General features: G+C 34.3%; 1 protein-coding gene across 1 annotated transcript in view; it reads left to right on the forward strand.

The window, feature by feature from the left end:
- The window catches only part of EPC2 (enhancer of polycomb 2), a 46,616-nt gene that overhangs the window by 12,713 nt on the left and 14,005 nt on the right, over positions 1-19,898 (forward strand). Inside the window, exons 2-6 of the mRNA XM_007422628.4 lie at positions 10,014-10,173; positions 12,759-12,904; positions 15,799-16,005; positions 16,810-16,958; positions 17,267-17,399. Of these exons, the coding sequence (XP_007422690.1) occupies positions 10,014-10,173; positions 12,759-12,904; positions 15,799-16,005; positions 16,810-16,958; positions 17,267-17,399 (795 nt within the window). The remainder of the gene's footprint in view (positions 1-10,013; positions 10,174-12,758; positions 12,905-15,798; positions 16,006-16,809; positions 16,959-17,266; positions 17,400-19,898) is intronic.

Here is a 19,898-nt window from a genome sequence, read left to right on the forward strand (position 1 = left end):
TTAACTGAATATACTATAATAGAGGAAGACACTATTGAAAGATGATGATTGGCTAGGAGGAGCAAAATGGCTGAAAAGGAGACATAGATGTTTATGATATGGGGGCACAAAAGAGGACAAAAATTTAAAAAGAGCATATTATAAGACAAAGTTTGATAAAAGTATGGAAACTTATGACAATTCCATAATTTCAACAATTTCACCACCACCATCTTCTTTAAATGTTTTTTATCCTGGAGATAACTATAATAAGAAAAGTGCAATTACAAATGCAGACATGGTCAGCATTCAGATCCCATGAATAAACTAAAGGTACAGCAAGAATTACTTGGTAGAGGCCAAAATATACCTGCAGATTGTTGGAAAAATAAAAACTGACCGCCAAAATGAGGATGGGCTTCTAGAAAAATGATAGAATTTGAAATGCTCATACAATACAAGACCACCTATTGAAGTACATATGTAACCTATTACTTAGATGTGACATCCAGACAGAACAAATTTTTAAAAATTGTATGATAAATGGATACAAAACTTCAAAGAAACAGTCATAATACAACAAGATGCAACAAATCTATAAAATTTACCCCAAGTTATAACTTAAGAGAAAACTGGTGTAAAATGTTTTCTGGATGATATACAACCCCTTCAATAATTGCCAAAATAAACAAATCATATAATAATAGGTGCTGGAAATGTCATGAGACATAAGTAGCATTTTACCATATGTGATAGATATGTCAAAAAACTCAAAAGTACTGGAAAGAAGCACTATTTAGAGAATTTTAGAAATCAAATTTGAAATGAAATATCTTTTTTTTAACTAGGCCTAATTGCAAGACATAATTTTAATATATGTTTTTTAATTATTTATAGATTTTATCCATGGTTGAAGGGACTTGTGTTTTTTCCTTTTTTATTATTGTGAGCCGCCCAGAGTCACACGTTGGGGGAGATGGGCGGCATACAAGTGTGATAATAAATAAAAATAACAAAAAATATATAATTTATTAAGATACATGTTCATGGCCACAAGGATAAACTTAGCAGAACACTGGAAAAGAGATATGTGCCAATCTGGGAACTTAAATTTGGAGAATATGCAGTAATGGCAAAATTAACTACATATATTCAAATTTAAGCAAGAATGGCTTCCATATATGTTACATAGTACACAGCAAGGCAAATGTAAGCATTTAAATTTTAGGGGGAAAAGAATTGACCAAAGATTTGAAATCAGAAATACAGAAATAAATATTGTATATCAGTTGGAGTAAAATAAAGGGGAAGTTAGAAACCAAATATTTATAATGTTTTTAATAGTTTTTCTTCTCCCCCCCCTTTAATAGTATCTTTAACAAACTAGCACTCAGCTCAGAAATTCAAAAAAAATCTTTAAAATCCTTCTTATGTTAAAAATAACTTATGGTTAATTTATCAGTGGTATAATGAACACTAACTTCAATTTCTGTTAACTTCTTTGTCCATTTATTGATATTATATCTTTGCATCATTTTTTTTTCTTTTTGCTTGCTTTTTTTTAAGATAAAAGAAAAGGAGATGGGGGATTGGGAGAAGCTATTGCTGTTATCCTCTGTTAAATCTTCTCTCCACGTGTAGAAGGTGAATTTTTACAGTAGAAAGTTTCCTCTATTCATGGACGGTCTAGAATTCATTAGCTTATTTCCCTAGGAGTTATTCTGTACTTAATGGGTTTTAATACAAATAGGCATGCATACATTTCCTTGTACTGGCAACTCCTCATTAAAAACACTAAAAACTCTGTCAACCATTCTTTGCAAACAGGAGAAACTAGCTGAATAGTCTAGGATTTCTTTCCAGGTTCTAAACCAATTCACATGGAACAAGCTGGATTAAACAGATCCATCCTCTGTATAGCAGCAACTTATATATACTTACCTGGGAATAAGAGACACTGAACTCAGTGGAACTTACTCAGTGGTACTTACAAGTGTAAGCTTGTGCTGGAGGTTTTTTTTTTATGGTTGCCTGTTAATTGGATGGAACAGGTCATCTTACATTCCTAAGAAGAACAGAAGAAGCAGTTGAAAAGAAGGAGCTACAAAGAGCTGCAAGTATTGCTAAAAAGCAGGGATGTTTTTAAAGGTTAGCCATGACTTGGGAAGGATTGCTTAGTCACTTAATTTAATTCTTTTTGTTATTTTTAAACAGAGCCTTTCTCTTGTCTCTTTTCTTATCTGGTTCCCTCTTTCTATCACCTCATCTCCATCCTGTTTTGTTCCCAGCTTTGTCTTTCCATCCAGCCCACTGTCCATTTCTTTTACCTCATCTCTGTTCTGTTATTTTCTTTTTGTTACCTCTGCTTGAAGAAAGGGTAGATCCATGCATGCGTCTGACAGTGGCTTATATATGTGAGAGAGAAGGTTGGTAGGGCTGTGGAAAATATTCAAAAGGGATGCTTCACAATGTACTGGTGCACAGACTAAGGACGTTTTTTTGCATTTTTAAAGCAGTTATTTGTAGGGGTTGCACATCTGCTTAGGAAGCTGCTCCTGAAGTGCTTCTCATGCAAACTGAAGTGGCTGTGCATGCACATGCATAGTTAATTGCATACCAAGAAATCTCTGGGGTATGATTAGCCTACTTCATATTCCTTCCCTTTATAGCTCAGAAAATAAGGTTTTAGAAATCTAGGTGCATAGGGGTACATATTTCCTTAATGACATAAAAGGAAACAAAGCCAACTTGAAAGGCAAAAACTACGATTTATTGAAAAAAAGATAAAATAGGGCAGTGAAGGAAGTATGAAATTCACAATAATAAAAGCAAAGGAAGTCCCATATCAGAAGTCTGGCTAGATCAGTGTGGTAGATAAATGACCCTAACCAAATAGATTTATTAAGAGTTCCTGTTACAGCACGAGCATTGGTATTGGATGATGAAGCAGGTTGAGCAAGTTAATTTCCTGTATTTGAAGGAATTATCATACCTTAAAGAACATTTATTTTGGTAAAACAGTGATATCGCTATCATGTTTAATACATTGAACACTGGATAAACATACTGTTTAGGATTGGAACATGACTATCCTCTCAATCTAAAATTCTCTACCTGTATATGTTTTCCTTGTGAAATGTTAGTGCTTGGAATTTATAATAATGCTGTATAATATATTGACAAATTCTTGGTTTGCTAAAAATAATTCAAATTACAATTTTATTTTTCCTGAAGTTCCAAATAGGAGTTTGCACAAATTAGACAATATCTTATTGTGTGATTAATATATGTTTTGACCTTTATGATAATTTGCTTAACTAATACTTTACAATATAATTATAGTGAAGATTGATCTGTGTTACAAAAAAAAATTTCAGAATTAAGCACCTTTTAGTCTGTTCTGCCATTTTGGACCTATTTAAACTTTATAATTTTGATAGGCATCAAAAAAGAACACTTAATGAAGACCTTGAAATAAAACATACAGTAATATAAATTTGTATAAATACAATAGAGCAAGGTTTGTTCATTAGTTGTACATTCAGAAAGACAGTAACAATGGCTTTTTACCTAATGTTCTACTTTAACTAAGAGTCTTCATTAGAAATAAGGAGATCTGAGTAGTCATTAATTTTCTTACAGGGTCTAGAGTTGTGCAGCAATTTAAATTTGAAGGTGAAAACATGATTAAGAACACCATGTGGGTAGTCACATTGCACCTGTTGGAAACTCCTTAAGAAGTTACATCTTTTTCTGGGTTCGCACAGTGGATCCCAGAAAAAGGTGTTTGGTTTAAGGAGATGTCAACAAATGCAGCATGTTCATCAACAGTACTCCAGATCACCTTTATCCTTTTGAATCTGGATCACTGCACCAACCTTAATAGATTCTCTCTTAGAATAGTATGGGAAAGTTACTGGGAGAATGCAGATTGGCAAACACATCTTTCTTTCCATCAGCAAATAGCTTTGGCTGCATCATAGACTTCTCACTGAACTCAGCTTATTTCATGAACAAAAGGAGGGCTGAATCTCAGTCTAACTCTTTTTATTTTAGCCTTTCATTTTATTTTCGTATTCATAAAATCATTATTTTTATATTAGCTATGTCTCTCCCTTGATGTTTGTTTTGTTCCTTTCTTTGAGTTTTACCACAGAGAAGGCCTATACAGTGGTACCTCGGGTCACGAACTTAATTCGTTCCGTGACTCTGGTCGCAACCCGAATTGGTCGAGACCTGAATCAAATTTTCCCATAAGGTTCAATGTAAATACAGTTAATCCGTTCTGAACCATATGTATTTTTCTTAAAACCACAAAAATATGAAACAAAGTACAGTACAGTATGAAGAGAGAGAACACTAACCTTGCTTGAGGCGACTTCTGGCATGGAGGACAGGGAGGCGGGTGGGGAGGTGGTTATTGTTTGGAGGGAGAGTCCCCCTCCCTACAGGAAGCCACGACCATGTGTCATAGCAGGGAAAATGGCCGCGGATCCTGTTCGTCACCCAATGCAGAGTTTGCGAACGGAAGCAAAATTTCGCAAACGGTGCTGTTCGTGAACCGAATTGTTCGTGAACAGAAGCGTTTGTGACCCAAGGTACCACTGTATTACTGTTTGTAAAGAAGGATATGTCTGTCTCAAGAGTATATAGTGAACTCAGGTTGTATGGGGCTGATGCAGGTTGCAGGCTTATAGTCTTTACAGTTTCATATTGGTATAACTGGGAAAGACCCATGTTGTAGATAGAGACATAGAGATGTTATCAGTCAGTTTCCTGGATTAGTTTACGTTGTTCCAAAGCTGCATCTTTACAATTTTTTTAATGTGTGGTTATGGCTTTCACAGATGACTACTATGGTAGATATGCAGGTAATAAATGCAAATTTTTAAGGTGCATGAAGAAGAAACATAGCCAAAATATTGACCAAAAAAAAGGGCATATTAGGTCTCACAAGCAGAACAAGACATCTGTTTTACTGAAATTAATCAGATAATGCTTATAGAAACACACAAACATGCACATACAGGCCGCAAACAACACATGGATATTGTGGAAAACAAATAACACTCTTCCCCCCTCCCCCCATATAAAATACAAGTAAAAAGCCACACCAAAAACTGGTTTAACATTCCTATTTACTCAAAGCACAGTATTCTCATAACGAAAGTAAAATGCTTTGAATCTATTTCCCAATCTAGTTGACCATGAAATTCCTATTTTAATTGCCTTAATTTATTTTTCTTCTGAGAAGCTAGGAACACTTTCATATGAAATGCTGTGCCGCAGTCACCAATTATTTTCACTTTCTAAGAATGTTGAATCCCATTTAGGTTCAGGGCTAGTTTTGGAAATAATATTCTTAGCCTACATTTTCAGTCGAAGCTGTGTAATGGTTAGATGGTTGGATGAGGTCTGGGGAAAGCTAGGTTCTAATTTCATTAGATGAGTGTGAGCTCTTGGCTCATAAGCAAGAATAGGACTGTTTTCATAAAATATGCTAAACTAAAACTTATTATTATTATTATTGGCCACAATAAGTAAACTAAACTGTGGAGTTCTTTTATTTACTTATTTGATTCTTTCTCAGTTACAAGGTAGATTAGTAAACCTTGGAGTCTGCTGTTTGAGATATTCAAAGGGAAGTAGAGAAAGGTATTTTTGGTTCAAGAATTATACTAAAATTGAGACTATGTACTCAGGATTTGGAGTATGCAGGGAGATTGCTATAAGTAATAAAATACATTTTTTGCATTTTTATACCCTGGGGGAGATATCCGGCATATAAATTTAATAAATAAATAAAATAAAAGCTGTTCATACTTGCTTTTCTTCATGATAATGATTTATTTACAGTTGTTAGATGCATATTAACTTAGACAATGTAAAAATGATGTCAAATTACAAATATAAAAATACTATTATTACATTCCAAACCGAAAATTAAAACAAATATGGAATTCTATAACAATTATCTTATGAGTATATATAAATAATCAAACATTGTCAAAGTAACTAAAGTTACTATGCAGGAGTTCATTGGTTAAAGCCAGCACTTTGTATTGAATCAGAAAAGAACTGAAAAACATTGTGATGATATTGTGAGAGGCCAATTGTTTGCAAGATTATTCATGAATAAGATAAAATTAATTTGTATGTTAGTAGTACAGAAGATTACAACTGAATACAGTTCAGTACAAATCTGATAATTGGGTAATAACTGGTAATAAAAACTGTTTTTCTTTTAAAAAATAAAATAAAATATATTATTATAATTCATTATTGAATTATAGGCAGGGTACATAGATTTCAGTGCCTCAAGACTTAAGTGTAGTTTGTGGATAGACTTTTAGGTTTGTCTGTATTTTATAATGAATGTGATGAAGTATTTTATACATTTTTTGAAATATGAAAAGAGAAGTAAAGTGTAAGGACATAATTAAGTATTCATTTAAAATTATTACTAATATTTATATTCTATAGGTGTGCACAAAAATATCCTACATGGTAGCCCAGAAGTTCAGATAAATGTGAGTTGTGATTCAGCCAGACTAAAACCTGGAACATCTTGGCTGTTCTGGGATTCTGCTGAGACAAATTCTCAGCAGAGGTCTTAAGGAGTTAATAGGGCAATACTGGCGATATAGCAAGGGTATAGGAGAATAGATGTTAAACCTAGCTCTGAGATCTAATTCTCTTTTAATTGAAGCCTAAGTTTAATATTTCAAGTGAATAAAATTGATGTCACTGAATTTGACTTCTATATATATTCTGTCTCTTCTGCCTTAATTGTTTACAATTTGATAGAAAAAGAACTATATGTAATTCAACAAAGTCTGCTTTATTATGAAACTGTTATACTAATAGGGGAGAGTTGAAAATAGTATTGTTGAAATACCTTGAATTATGTTATTCCTTGAAATAGCTCAGAAATCGATTATAGGATGATTTTCTGTGAGTTGCTAACACAGTTGGTATATATCCTAAAAGAGGTTAATAATAATAGTTTGGAACAATATGTGTCTTGTATCTTTTGAAAATCATGGATTTAATCCCTGGCTTAATTATGTAATCTAAGTTACTCATTTCTAAGTTACAGGTAGTCCCCAGTTTAAGAACAAGTTCAGTTCCCAAGATCTGTCCTTAAATTGAATTTGTATGTAAGCCGGAACAGTATTATTATATAATACTGCATTAAGTAGTATTGTGTATTAACTCGAATCATTGCATATTTTACTCGAATCATTGTGTATTTAACTCACATTTTGCTACAGTAGGCTCCATTCTTAACTATGGGCATCCTTAAACCAGGCATTCTTAACCCAGGGACTACCTGTACTTTAAAAAATGCTAAGTTGCTTGAGGGTTTTACTTTCAATTGTCTCATAGAAGATACATGTTCTACAAAATATAGAGTATACAGTGCATTCGGAAAGTATTCAGACCCCCTTCACTTTTTTCAATTTTGTTATGTTGCAGACTGATAGTACAATTGTTCAAATTCATTTTTTTCTCATTAATCTACATTCAGTACCCCATAATGACAAAGTGAAAACAGAATTTTAGAAATGTATATACATTTATTAAAAAGGAAAAACTGAAATATCACATTGGCATAAGTATTCAGACCCTTTACTCAGTACTTTGTTGAAGCACCTTTGGCACCAATACAGCCTCGAGTCTTTTTTGGTATGACGCAACAAGCTTTGCATACCTGGATTGGGGGATTTTCTGCCATTCTTCTTTGCAAATCCTCCCAAGCTCAATCAGGTTGGATGGGGACAGTCGGTGGACAGCCATTTCCAGGTCTCTCCAGAGACGTTCAATAGGGTTCAAGTCAGGGCTCTGGCTGAGCCACTCTAGGACATTCACAGAGTTGTCCCTAAGCCATTGCTGTGTTGTCTTGGCTGTGTGCTTAGGATCGTTGTCATGTTGGAAGGTGAACCTTCGGCCCAGTCTGAGGTCCTGAGCGCTGTGAAACAGGTTTTCATTGAGGATATCTCTGTCCTTTGCTCTATTCAGCTTTCCCTCAACCCTGACCAGTCTCCCAGTCCCTGCTACTGAAAAACACCCCCACAGCATGATGCTGCCACCACCACGCTTCACTGTTGGGATGGTATTGGGCAGGTGATGAGTGGTGCTTGGTTTCCTCCAGACATAACGTTTAGAATTGAGGCCAAACAGTTCAATCTTGGTTTCATCAGACCAGAGAATCTTGTTCCTCACAGTCTGAGAGTCCTTCAGATGCTTTTTTCCAAACTCCAAGCAGGCTTTCATGTGTTTTGCAGAGGAGAGGCTTCCATAAAGCCCAGATCAGTGGAGGGCTGCAGTGATGGTTGTTCTTCTGGAACTTTGTCCCATCTCCACACAGGACCTCTGGAGCTCAAGTCAGAGTGACCATTGAGTTCTTGGTCACCTCTCTTACTATGGCTCTTCTCCCCCGATTGCTCAGTTTGGCCAGGCAACCAGCTCTTGGAAGAGTCCTGGTTGTGCCAAACTTCTTCCATTTGAGAATTATGAAGGCCACTGTGCTCTTAGGAGTCTTCAGTGCAGCAGAAATTGTTTTGTACCCTTCCCCAGATTTGTGCCTTACAATAATCCTGCCTCTGAGCTCTGCAGGCAGTTCCTTTGACCTCATGGCTTTTGGTCTGATACAGTATGCATTGTCAGCTGTGAGGCCTTCTATGGAGAGATGTGTGCCTTTCCAACTCATGTCCAATCAATTTAATTTACCAGAGGTGGACTCCAGTCAAGGTGTAGAAACAGCTCAGCAGCAATCAAGAGAAATGGGAGGCACCTGAGCTAAATTTCAAGTGTTGTTGCAAAGGGTCTGAATATTTATGCCAATGTGATATTTCAATTTTTCCTTTTTAATAAATTTACAGACATGTCTAAAATTCTGTTTTCACTTTGTCATTATGGGGTACTGAGTGTAGATTAGGGAGAAAAAATGAATTTGAACAATTGTACTATCAGTCTGCAACATAACTAAATTGAAAAAAGTGAAGGGGGTCTGAATACCTTCCGAATACACTGTTTATAACACATATGCCTATCTTTCTGTATATATGCCTCTGGGAATCCTCTGTGTGTCTTCATGTGTACGTATTTAAAAAAAACCCAAACAATTATCTATTTAGGAATTTGTATGAGGCAGTCCAAATCATATTGTAAAATGTGTACAAAAGATTCAAAATAAATTATTTCAGGTTGCCTGAGAAACTGAAAACTCTCTGTCTTTGCACAGATAGGTATTTATTACTTGTGATATTAGAGTTCATGTCTGATGAAGTGGGTGAAAGGGTTTTGTTTTAAAAATAAACCTTGGAATTCATATATTTATCTCTTTTTTTAGCTTGATATGGAATGAGTTAGTTTGTGTATTTTATAAAGAAAAAGAGTTAGAGAGATCTGGTCCTTAATAATATTTTAAAATATTTAAAATTTTCAACTTGTTTGATTATTAGATGTGCTGCTTGAGCTATACGTTCTGCAAGAGTTTGTCTGCTTTGATATTTCTGTGTTGCATTGTAGAAAATGAGCATCAGCCTTTGCTCTGCTTTCCACATTCTTCACACATCTTAAAAGAACTTCATAAAATTTATGTATTGTTCTTTGCCAAGTATCTTCTCACTACAGCTGTCTTGTGAAAAATAACCTACAATAGTCCGTTGCTCACAAAGTTGCTTACTACCGTGCCTGCCCACACATATTTGTTATTTATTTGTGGTTTTAGAAAGGTGGGTGAATAGGTTTCCCAGACTTTTATCTGAAAGATATTCTTATTTAAAGAAATAATAAAAGCTTAGGTCAAGCCTTTGCTTTATATTGTTTGGATCCCCCCCCCCCCCCCCCAGCTATACTCAGTGAAGAAATTAGAGGAAGATTTTTTTTTTCTCCAGAATTGTCCTTATAAATTTAAGGACAAGCAGTTTATCATGTTGTCCTGAAAGGAAAGATTCCCTAAATTTAGACTTTTTCTATTTGATAAACCAGGATGTTGCTGTTATAAAAAATATGCTTTTATCTTTTAGGAACACCATTTGCAAAGAGCAATCTCAGCACAGCAAGTCTTCAGAGAAAAGAAAGAGAATATGGTTATTCCAGTTCCTGAAGCAGAAAGCAATGTCAACTATTACAGTCGTCTGTACAAAGGAGAATTTAAACAGCCAAAGCAGTTCATTCATATTCAACGTAAGTTCAGTGTTAACTACTGTTTGTTTTTTGAATGGGCTGTCAAAACTACAGAATGGGAAGGAAGGTATTTTGAGAGAGACTTGGGTGTTTGTCTTGAAAAGGAAGTTGTCATTAAATTTACATTGTAAAGGAACAGTCTGTTTTCTTATTTTTGTGGACTAAAGTACTACACACCAAATTGTAATTTTATGTTCTGATATTCAGAGAATTGGTTTGTGTTATTGATATTGGCTTGAACCAAAGAGATGTATAAGATAACTTGTTTAAGTTAAAGGCCTTTTGCAGGTTTCCTGTCTTGTTACAAGGCAAGTAGGAATCAGGAGTAGGTGTTTAAGAAAATTTACCTGGCTTCTAGTCTACTCTCCCTTCAATACTCCTGTTTTAATGCTGACATTTTTGCTCTGCTGTCGTTTGTATATTATCCTGTCCTATTATGTTTTGTGTTATTGTTTTAAAAGAATTCAAAATGCCAAGGATCATGAACAAGCAGTATATGAATAATATGTGTACATATTAATGTTGTGTAAAAACAGTGTATTCCTTGTCTGCCTATCTTTTATCAGTTTTGACATTGTAAACCATCCATTTGGGAAAGATGGGAAGCCTGAATCTAAATTTTAATCCTTAAGTGGGGGAAAGTAAATACTGAGATTTAAATTTACTTTCTCAAGAATGTAATTTGCATTCTTCTGTATTTGGGACTGTGTCTGTGTTTAGAAAATGTGTTAAGGATAGATTTTATCATAATGTAAGTATGATGATTAAAATGTAACTTATTCAGAGGATTTCTGTCCCTCATTGACAGATAGATATATGAACAGACCCTCAGTTTTCATTAAAACTTTTCCATGCTTTCCAGGCAAATTCATAAATTAATTTGTCCTTTTTGGATGCTAGAATAGTTAGATACTTTGCTGATCGTGGAAGACAATTGTTTCTGTGAGTTTATTTTTTACATGAAAGCTTCTTTTGGCGTTTTTAATGCAGAATCATCCATTATATTTTTATTTTAGAACTGAAGCAGATAGAAAGCAAGTCTGTTTTTGTGCAGAATTACTCCACTGAACACCAGTTAGTGCTTGAAATGCACATCTTTCTGGATATTTGTCTCTTAACAGTGCTTGTCTAATGGGTGGTTTTCTTTTGTCTTCTTTTATTTTTGTAACTTCAAGATTGGGGTTGGCTACTAGTGTGTTGCAAAACATTGAATTTATGGACAAATGAATGGATTATACATGATGTGAAGGGCTAATGTAAAATAAACATGTCTGAGAAAACAATGGCTTATTAACATAAAGGAAATAAGATATAGCATGTCTTCATAAAATTGAAACATCTTTGTTATTTCATTCACATAGTTGACTACAAAGGTGGGTCATGTGTGGCCATCTGAAAGCCCATTTTTATAATCCTGAGAAGAGATAAAGGTGTACAGAGAACGAATAGAATTTTTGGGGAGCAAATAGAACATTCTGATTTTTTTTTCCTTGATGCCCTTTTTGCCCCCCATTGGAAAAGTGGGGGGGGGAGATAATGAAATATTTTGTATTATTTTTAAATTGGAAAAACATTGTTATAAAAGTGTTCATAGAGAATTAATGATAAAGCTGTCTGTTCATTATTTTAATATTTTAAGCCTTAAAATAGGCTTTTTTTTTTTCATTTAAAAAAATGGAAAAAATCTGTAAACTCGGGATTCTCAACACTAGATGGGGTGGATAGCCCCCAGCTGTTGAAAGGATACCATCTCTTGCTCTAAACGTTAAATCATAGCCTATCCCACAATAAACTTCCCAGGTTCCTTAGCTGCCAGAAGCTCTGCTATCCTGTATCTCAGAGATGTCCTTCACATGTGTTGCCCAGGCTATGGCATGCACTTTGCAAGAAGTATTTGCTTTCATATATCCCAAACTTTAGGAAAGTGGCCGAAATGCATCTTTTTCCCAAAGCCTTTGTTAATTTAATGAAATTAATTTTAATTTGTTTTTATTTTAATTGTATTGATTTTAATTGTTTTATATTCTGAATTTGTATAAAAAGAAAGGCAGGATATAAGTTCAGTAGTAAATATGAATTGTTAAAATCCGCCTTGCTAAATGCCAGTAAAGAAGAAATAAATAAAGCGATCATTAAAAGAGTCATGGTTGAGTTAAAATTATGGGAGGATTTTCTATATTCTCCTTTCTAACTTATTCTACTGTTTTGAAAATGTGCTTACTGACAACAGTCTGGGGATACAATATCTCACAACTTGGTTTATTGTAAAGTTTTTGCAAATTATACCTTTTCCCATTGTATTCACCCTAAAATTTGTTTCCTTAGTAAAAGTATTATTTTGCCTTAGTCATCTATTGTAGGTATCTTTCTGCTATTCAGGTGCTTTGTGCCTCTGACACATGTAATCTTGTTTAACTCATTCTCAGTGGTTGCGGGGAGGGGCTTGACTAATGGAAAAAATCTTTTGGGTCCAGTGCTTGAACTAGGTAGCCTTTAATTTTTTTTCCTGGTGTATAGTTCATTAGCATTCTTATGTAAATAAATATTTAATATTTAAATTAAAATATTTTTTCTGTGTGTTTCAGCCTTTAATCTGGACAATGAGCAACCTGATTATGATATGGACTCAGAAGATGAAACGTTATTAAATAGGCTTAATCGGAAGATGGAAATCAAACCACTGCAATTTGAAATTATGATAGACAGGCTTGAAAAAGCTAGTTCTAATCAGGTATCATGAATTCAAAACCCCCCAAACCCTTCGCTATAGATGTTGCAAATAAAAATCAATTTTCATAAGATTTCCTAAATGTGAATGTCTTTATTTATAATGCATGAGTAATTTCTTAAGCGTACTGTGAGGAAATGCTGAACATACAGTATATCCTTAATGTTATATAAAGAAATTAAGAAGAAATGTTATGACATAAATTATTCAAGGAGTACTTGTTTACATTGTTCCCTTTCCTGTGGCTTTCTTTGCTGCTTTCCACTTTGTGTATACCTCTCCCATAATATTTAGAGGCCTTGCATGGAAGTTGTTTCATCTTGAGAGCTATTTCCTGTAATACATAGTAACTGTTTCAGGCAAGAAAACAAGATGATTTAGGCAGGTAGTGATTGAGGCTACTATGGCCCTGCTCCTGTTGCAGCTGTGTTGAATGCAATGAGAAAGCAATCAATTCCACAAATGCCGCATTTGAAGTATTAGGGAAACATTATTCCACATGTTATTTCCTTCTTTGATCAATACATGTACATTTCTCCAGTATGAACCATACGTCACTTAATTTCAAACATCTGTATCTAAACTGTCTTGAATTACTTGAATTACTCCAGAATGCAGAAAGTCTGATAATTATTTTAAATAAGTTGATATAGAAAAAGACCCAACATACCCTTTATTAAGTTAAAAGTGCTATTAGCTGTTATTCTGCTTTAAAACATGAACTTTAATTCAGATTACAGTTTAGACACATGCATCCTCAGCTTCTTTATGCTGTCAAATGGTGAGATTTCAAAATTTTCACTGAAATTAGAAATTGTTCGACCTCTGCACCCACTAATTCAAAAGCTTGACTATGATTTAGAGAGCATGAACTTATCCAGACTTCATTGAACCAAGTATAAGGCATACCTAATGTATGAGCTGAAAATTTTGACATTATTTTGAAGCACCAGTACTATTTCATTATATGGGTTTTAGCAATTTGGAAATATTTGTTTGCTGCCATCAAATTAATGAAGCTTTTGAAGCCCTTATAGTTGAAGCCTATTGAAGCTTTATAAAGCATCTTAGCTAGGCTTTTTAAAATTTTGACAAATAAAGAATGTGTAATATGATTTTGGGTATTTTAGAAATAAGTACAGTAAAATGTACATTGCTGTTATGAAGTGAAAAGTCTGGTCTTTCAACTAAGTAATGAATTTTCATTAATTGATCAGTTTACATTTGAAAGAAATGATAATTGTTTGTGGTTATGATAGTCAACAGACCTTGGATGCATACCAGTATATACATAATTTTTCAGGGGTGGGAGTTGAACTGTTTAATAGACCTTGTGGTGTAAGACACTTAAAATCAATGAACCAGCCAACCATAAATTAAGAACCAATTCATACAATTTATTTTTACATATAAGAGCTGTCACCTTCAGAATTCATGATGTGTACTTTTGGGTGCTTGATAAAAAGAAAAGTGATAACAAAAGCAAGCAGATCAAATTATTTTACTTTATCCAAGAAATATATTTCTTGAAATAGATTACCAAGTCATCTTTAGAAACTATTGAGGGAGGATGAATGTAAGTAATAATTCATATCCCCTCAGAAATCTGACTGGGAATAGATAAGATAGTCTTTAGAAAGAAAGACTAAGAGTTGCTAGGTAATTGGTTTGAAAGGTTTTCTCAGTAAATTGCTCCAGTCTAAATAAAGTTAATTACATTCAAGTCCCATTTAAATCAGTGAGGTTGTAACTAACTGAAATCCCATGTATTTAAATGGGAATTAGAAAGGACTAATTTTAGTTTGATCAGGGCCACTAGGTGTGTCTTCCATTTTGGCCATAGCAGAAAAGCTTCTTAGAGACTATTTCTCCTGCATGCCTTTTTTTTATTCTCCATGATAATGTAGTACTTCTTTCTTTCAGTGTTGTGTTTCTATAGCGTGAGCACAATCTAATCATGAATATCATGAGTATCCTTGTAATCATTGTATAATAAAGAAAAAAGTTTAGTCTAAATACTACAGCCCTAAAATGCAATAATATACCTATGTAAAAATGAAGGATTGACATTTTCCAGTTTGTTTTTCCTTCTTCAACAGAAAGAGAAAATGACTTAGCTACTGTGGAAAAAAATAGATTTTAAAAATAGTCTGAATGTTCTGGACTATTTGTTCTGTGTTTAAAGGGAAAGAATATTAACTGAAGCATTTGTGTGTGTAGAACTCAGGACAGATCTCATACTGACTAGAAGTAGCTAGATCCTGGTTTTTAAAGAGTAGTTTCAAGGGCTGGAAGCATATGTGCTATAGATTCCAGGTCCTTCTTAGGTATGCTATTTTTATGGTACAGTATCCAAAACTACTTGCTAAGCTCCTGAAAAAGATTAAAATATGAAAATATGAAATAACTTTTGAAAACCTTTCTTTGACATGAGGAAAGCTTAACACTTTAAGTACTTGAAAAGTTGATGGATAAAATTACACAGTTATTTGGTCAATATTTAAAATTATAAACAACATGTTGGTTTTAGTTCTTAATAATTTATAAGCTTGTTGATGATGGTAAATATAATGTTATATTCATTTGCATCAGTCCAGTGATTAAAGTAGTATTTGCTACCAGAAGTGTGAGCAATTTTCTTGTGCCATTTTTTTCCTTAAAATTTTGACCTGCAAGAGATACAGGGGCTGTGTCCAGAGAGATGATGGAGAAATGAATTCTTCATGGAGAAATGAAGAAATTATGGATAAATGTATTGTGTTAACTGTGTTTATATATGTACAACATGTTTTCTCTACATTTCTTCATGGAGAATTCACATCTTGAATTATTGTAAAGAATAACTACTAAAATCTTTAATGAGATTGTTATAGAAATATGTTTTTATTTTTTTCCAGCTTGTAACACTTCAGGAAGCTAAGTTGCTGCTAAATGAGGATGATTATCTTATTAAGGCTGTCTATGACTACTGGGTAAGAAAACGTAAGAACTGCCGAGGGCCATCCCTCATCCCCCAAATCAAACAAGAGAAAAGAGATGGTTCTACCAACAATGATCCGTATGTGGCTTTTCGGAGGAGAACTGAGAAAATGCAGACCAGAAAGGTAATTATCTCAATTCAGTAGTTTTCTAGTATGTCACTATTAACAAATGGCTTGAAACTTCTACATAGCAGTGTGAAAAACTGATTACAAACTACAGGAAGCATTTGGTTGCAATTTATTGCAGCTAAATGTGGTGCAACCAGTTAGAATTTAGCGGGCAATTTTTTCACAGAAAAGTTGCGTGTTTGTTTAGTTAATTTGATTCTGAATGATTTTATACTGCTTTTTGTTACCTTTTTGCTGTTTAAATACAACTGCTTTGTGTGTGTGCGTATACACTATTTTAATGCTGCTTACATAATTCAGATCTCCATCCATTCTGAAAACATATCTCTTACTAAAAGATGTGTGATATGTATCAAAATAAATTAATAACACAATTAATAGTTCCCTAGAAAATCATTCACTGCTTTCTCAACACATGGGTTGTTGCAGAGAGCTGCTATGAGAGTTCCAGTTCCCTTTAGTTGATTGTGGGACATTCCCCCCACATTTTTCTCTTGGATCCAAAAATCTGGTCCACAAACAGAGAATATTTTTCTCATAAGCAAGATGATTATCCTGAATTCTGGAGATTCTTCCCTTCCTTCCCAGACTGGCACTTCCCATTCTACATGGTATTCTAGCCCTTGAGCAGATTTTGGTTGTCCCAGAAGCTGCAACGAAGGGTGATAGTTCTACTTGAAATGATTTTGGCTTCGCCCCTCCAAATACTCATTATTAGTAAAGCTAAATAAAGTCCAGTTTAAACTCAGACTACATCTTCAAGATACGTTTTTTATTCAGATATCTTCTTCCTAACAGAATCGAAAAAATGATGAAGCCTCTTATGAGAAGATGCTGAAACTAAGACGAGAGTTCAGTAGAGCCATAACAATTTTAGAGATGATTAAGAGACGAGAGAAAACGAAACGAGAGTTGCTACATTTGACATTAGAAGTTGTGGAGAAAAGGTAAAACTTTATTCAAGTTAATCGTTCTTATCAAGGAAGTTCATCTTGCATTCCAAATAGTAGTATGTTTAAGCTGCAATATGCAGTTGCCTTAATTAATAAATATAGCACCTTGGGTAGAGTATTACTCCATCTTTCATCAGCCGTAAAGTGACCTTAAGCAAAATAATATTTCTCATCTGCTGTTCTCCATTTAATAGTTGATCAGAACATCTTGCCAGATTTCTGCAAAATAGATACATTTTTTAAAAGATTCATTTATTATGCTATATCCATGATCTATAAACTGTTCTCTCACTTTTTAAAAGATATCATTTGGGTGATTATGGAGGTGAAATACTCAATGAAGTTAAGCTTAATTCAGCTGAGAAAGAGATGAACACCACTCCTGCAGTTCTTCATAATGGAAATCACCACAAAGTTCAAGAATGTAAAGTTAAGGTAAATGACTTTAGTAGTTATATTTATTGCTTAATTAGAAGGATGTTTTAGCTATGTAATGTGGAAATATGAGAGGCTTTTCAAATATACAGTAACAATTCTTTTCTCCCATCCTGTTATGTTTATTTCAATTAAAGGAATCAAAGCAAAATAAAAATCAATCTAAATTGAACATATATTAGATAATACATATTTTCACCTTAATCAAATAAATCCATTTTGTATTCCAACTTACCACTTTCTCTGAAAAATAAAGCAAAAGAAATCTCTCCTCATATCTTATCTGTTATCTATAAACAAGTCTTTAAAGCCTTGTCATTCAGTCCTGGTTAAAAAAAAAAAAGTTCCATTAATAGCTACCAGAAACCAAAACAACCTCGGGTTACGAACGCTTCTGTTAATGAACTTTTCGGGTTACGACCAGCTCCGGCCGCAAAATTTTGCTTCGGTTTGCGAACTCCTCCTCGGGGTATGAACAGGAAACACGGTCATTTTCCCTCCCATGACACGGTGCGCGGCCATTTTTCCGCCCCTGACACGTGTGTGGCCATTTTCTGCCCCTCACACGTGGTCCGTGGCCATTTTCCACCCCTGACACATGGTCATAGGGAGGGGGGCTCTCCCTCCAAGCAATAGCTGCCTCCCTGTCCTCCACGCCAGAACGGATTAACAGTAATTACATTGAACCTTATGGGGAAATTTGCTTCGGGTTGCAACCAATTCGGGTTGTGGCCAGAGTCACGGAACAAATTAAGTTCGTAAACCGAGGTTCCACTGTATATATTTAACCCTGGTCAAATAAATCCACTTTACATTCCTTCCGTTTACATTTAAAAAGCTTGATTTTTAATCCCTTCAAATAATGTCCCACAAGTTGACTTCTTATCAGTTTCTCTTTGTCTCCTCTCAGAAACATCTTCACTGGTTTAACGTGTCTCTTTTGTAAATGCAAAATAAGAAAGCTTTCTAAGTCACTCTTCTGATTTATTATTTGTACGTCATCAGCCAGTTTCATTTGTAAATCCAATGTGGCATCTTTTTTCATATCATTTGTAGTCTGGCAATTCTAAATCCATTTTCAGATCCACGTTCAGATCAGCCCTAGTCTCTATTTTGTCCAGTAAAATCTGTTCCTCTTCTGTAGCCTCTGTTAAGTCCATTTTTATAGTGGCAGACAATCTTAAGAGTAATTTCTGAATACATTGTTACCAAATATCCTTGATTTCTTCTATAGTCAAACAGTATTGCTCTGTTGTATTAATGGGGTCTCTTCTACTTTATTTGTAATCTTTATTTTTCTCTGGTTCCCTCTAATCAGCCTAAGTCCCCTCTTATCATATTTTTTTCCCAATCAACAAAACTTTCCCATAGGAGGATTTCTTACAGTTAATTTCAAAATCTTCATATATATTTTTATAAAATTTTAAACGGCCCACAGGAAATATTCTTTCACGTCCATCTGGCCCCTTAATTTTCCAAAATCAACATTCTAGTCCCCCTTTTGCTGTTTTTCAAAAGTGTTTTTTTTTTCCTTTTAATCCCTAAATTTACACAAAACTTCTTTAATCAAGGATAGAAAGAAACTCTCCCGGCATAATGAAACTTGCCCTTTTGAAGGTTCTTAACGTCCAAAAAAAATCAATAACAATTTCCTAAGGGGATTAAGAGAGGAAGTGGGCAAACCAGGGTCCTTTTGAAGGTGCTGGACCACAGCTTAGGCAAGATGATTCCCCCCACCCCCGGCTCCCAGAGCTCTAAAACCTGCCAGAGACTATTTTACGATCATTTTGCAGATAGCCTCTGTGTGGAGCAAACTTATGGATGCTAGTTTAGTCCTCTCCTTAATCCAGAGAGGAGTTCCAAGGAGCTGATCCATTCACCGGCTCCTCTTTCCACCACGGTTGTTGGCTCCGCTCTTCGCGGAGCCGTCTTCAGTCTGCCATTGCTTTCCGAGAAGTGCTTCTAAATCTCTATTAAGACAGTGTATTGAAAACGCCTTTTTTCTGGTCATAAAATTGTCGCAAACTTATTAATGTTGTTGATTTTTTAAAGAATCCTAATGATACACCGTCTTCTAAATCTCTATTAGGACAGTGTATCATTAGGATTCTTTTTAAAAAATCAGCAAGGTATTAATATGTTTGTGACAGTTTTATGACCAGAAAAAAGGCATTTTCAATACATGCTAATTATTTGATGATTTATTTTTTTAATAACATCTTCTAACACAGTAGTCACTACCCATATAATAGTAGAATTGTATTTATTTCAGAGATGACCATGCTTGGCAGCATTTAGGTTTTCATTATTTGTAGTAAATATCATTAAATTATTTTTGAAAACTTTCAAATATTTTTTAAAAAATTAGATTTGTTTAAATGTTTCTCTTTATTATTTAACTTTGATGACATCTAGTGGTTATTAGATTGTAGGCACTTATCACTCTTTATTTGCTCCATTCTTGTTTTGGATGCTAAGATCATGTAAATCTTAAAAACA

This window comes from Python bivittatus, unplaced genomic scaffold (assembly GCF_059951505.1).
Source record: "Python bivittatus isolate LINGU-HERP-01145 unplaced genomic scaffold, Pbiv_v1 ctg000480_np1212, whole genome shotgun sequence".
Classification (NCBI taxonomy): Eukaryota; Metazoa; Chordata; class Lepidosauria; order Squamata; family Pythonidae; genus Python; species Python bivittatus.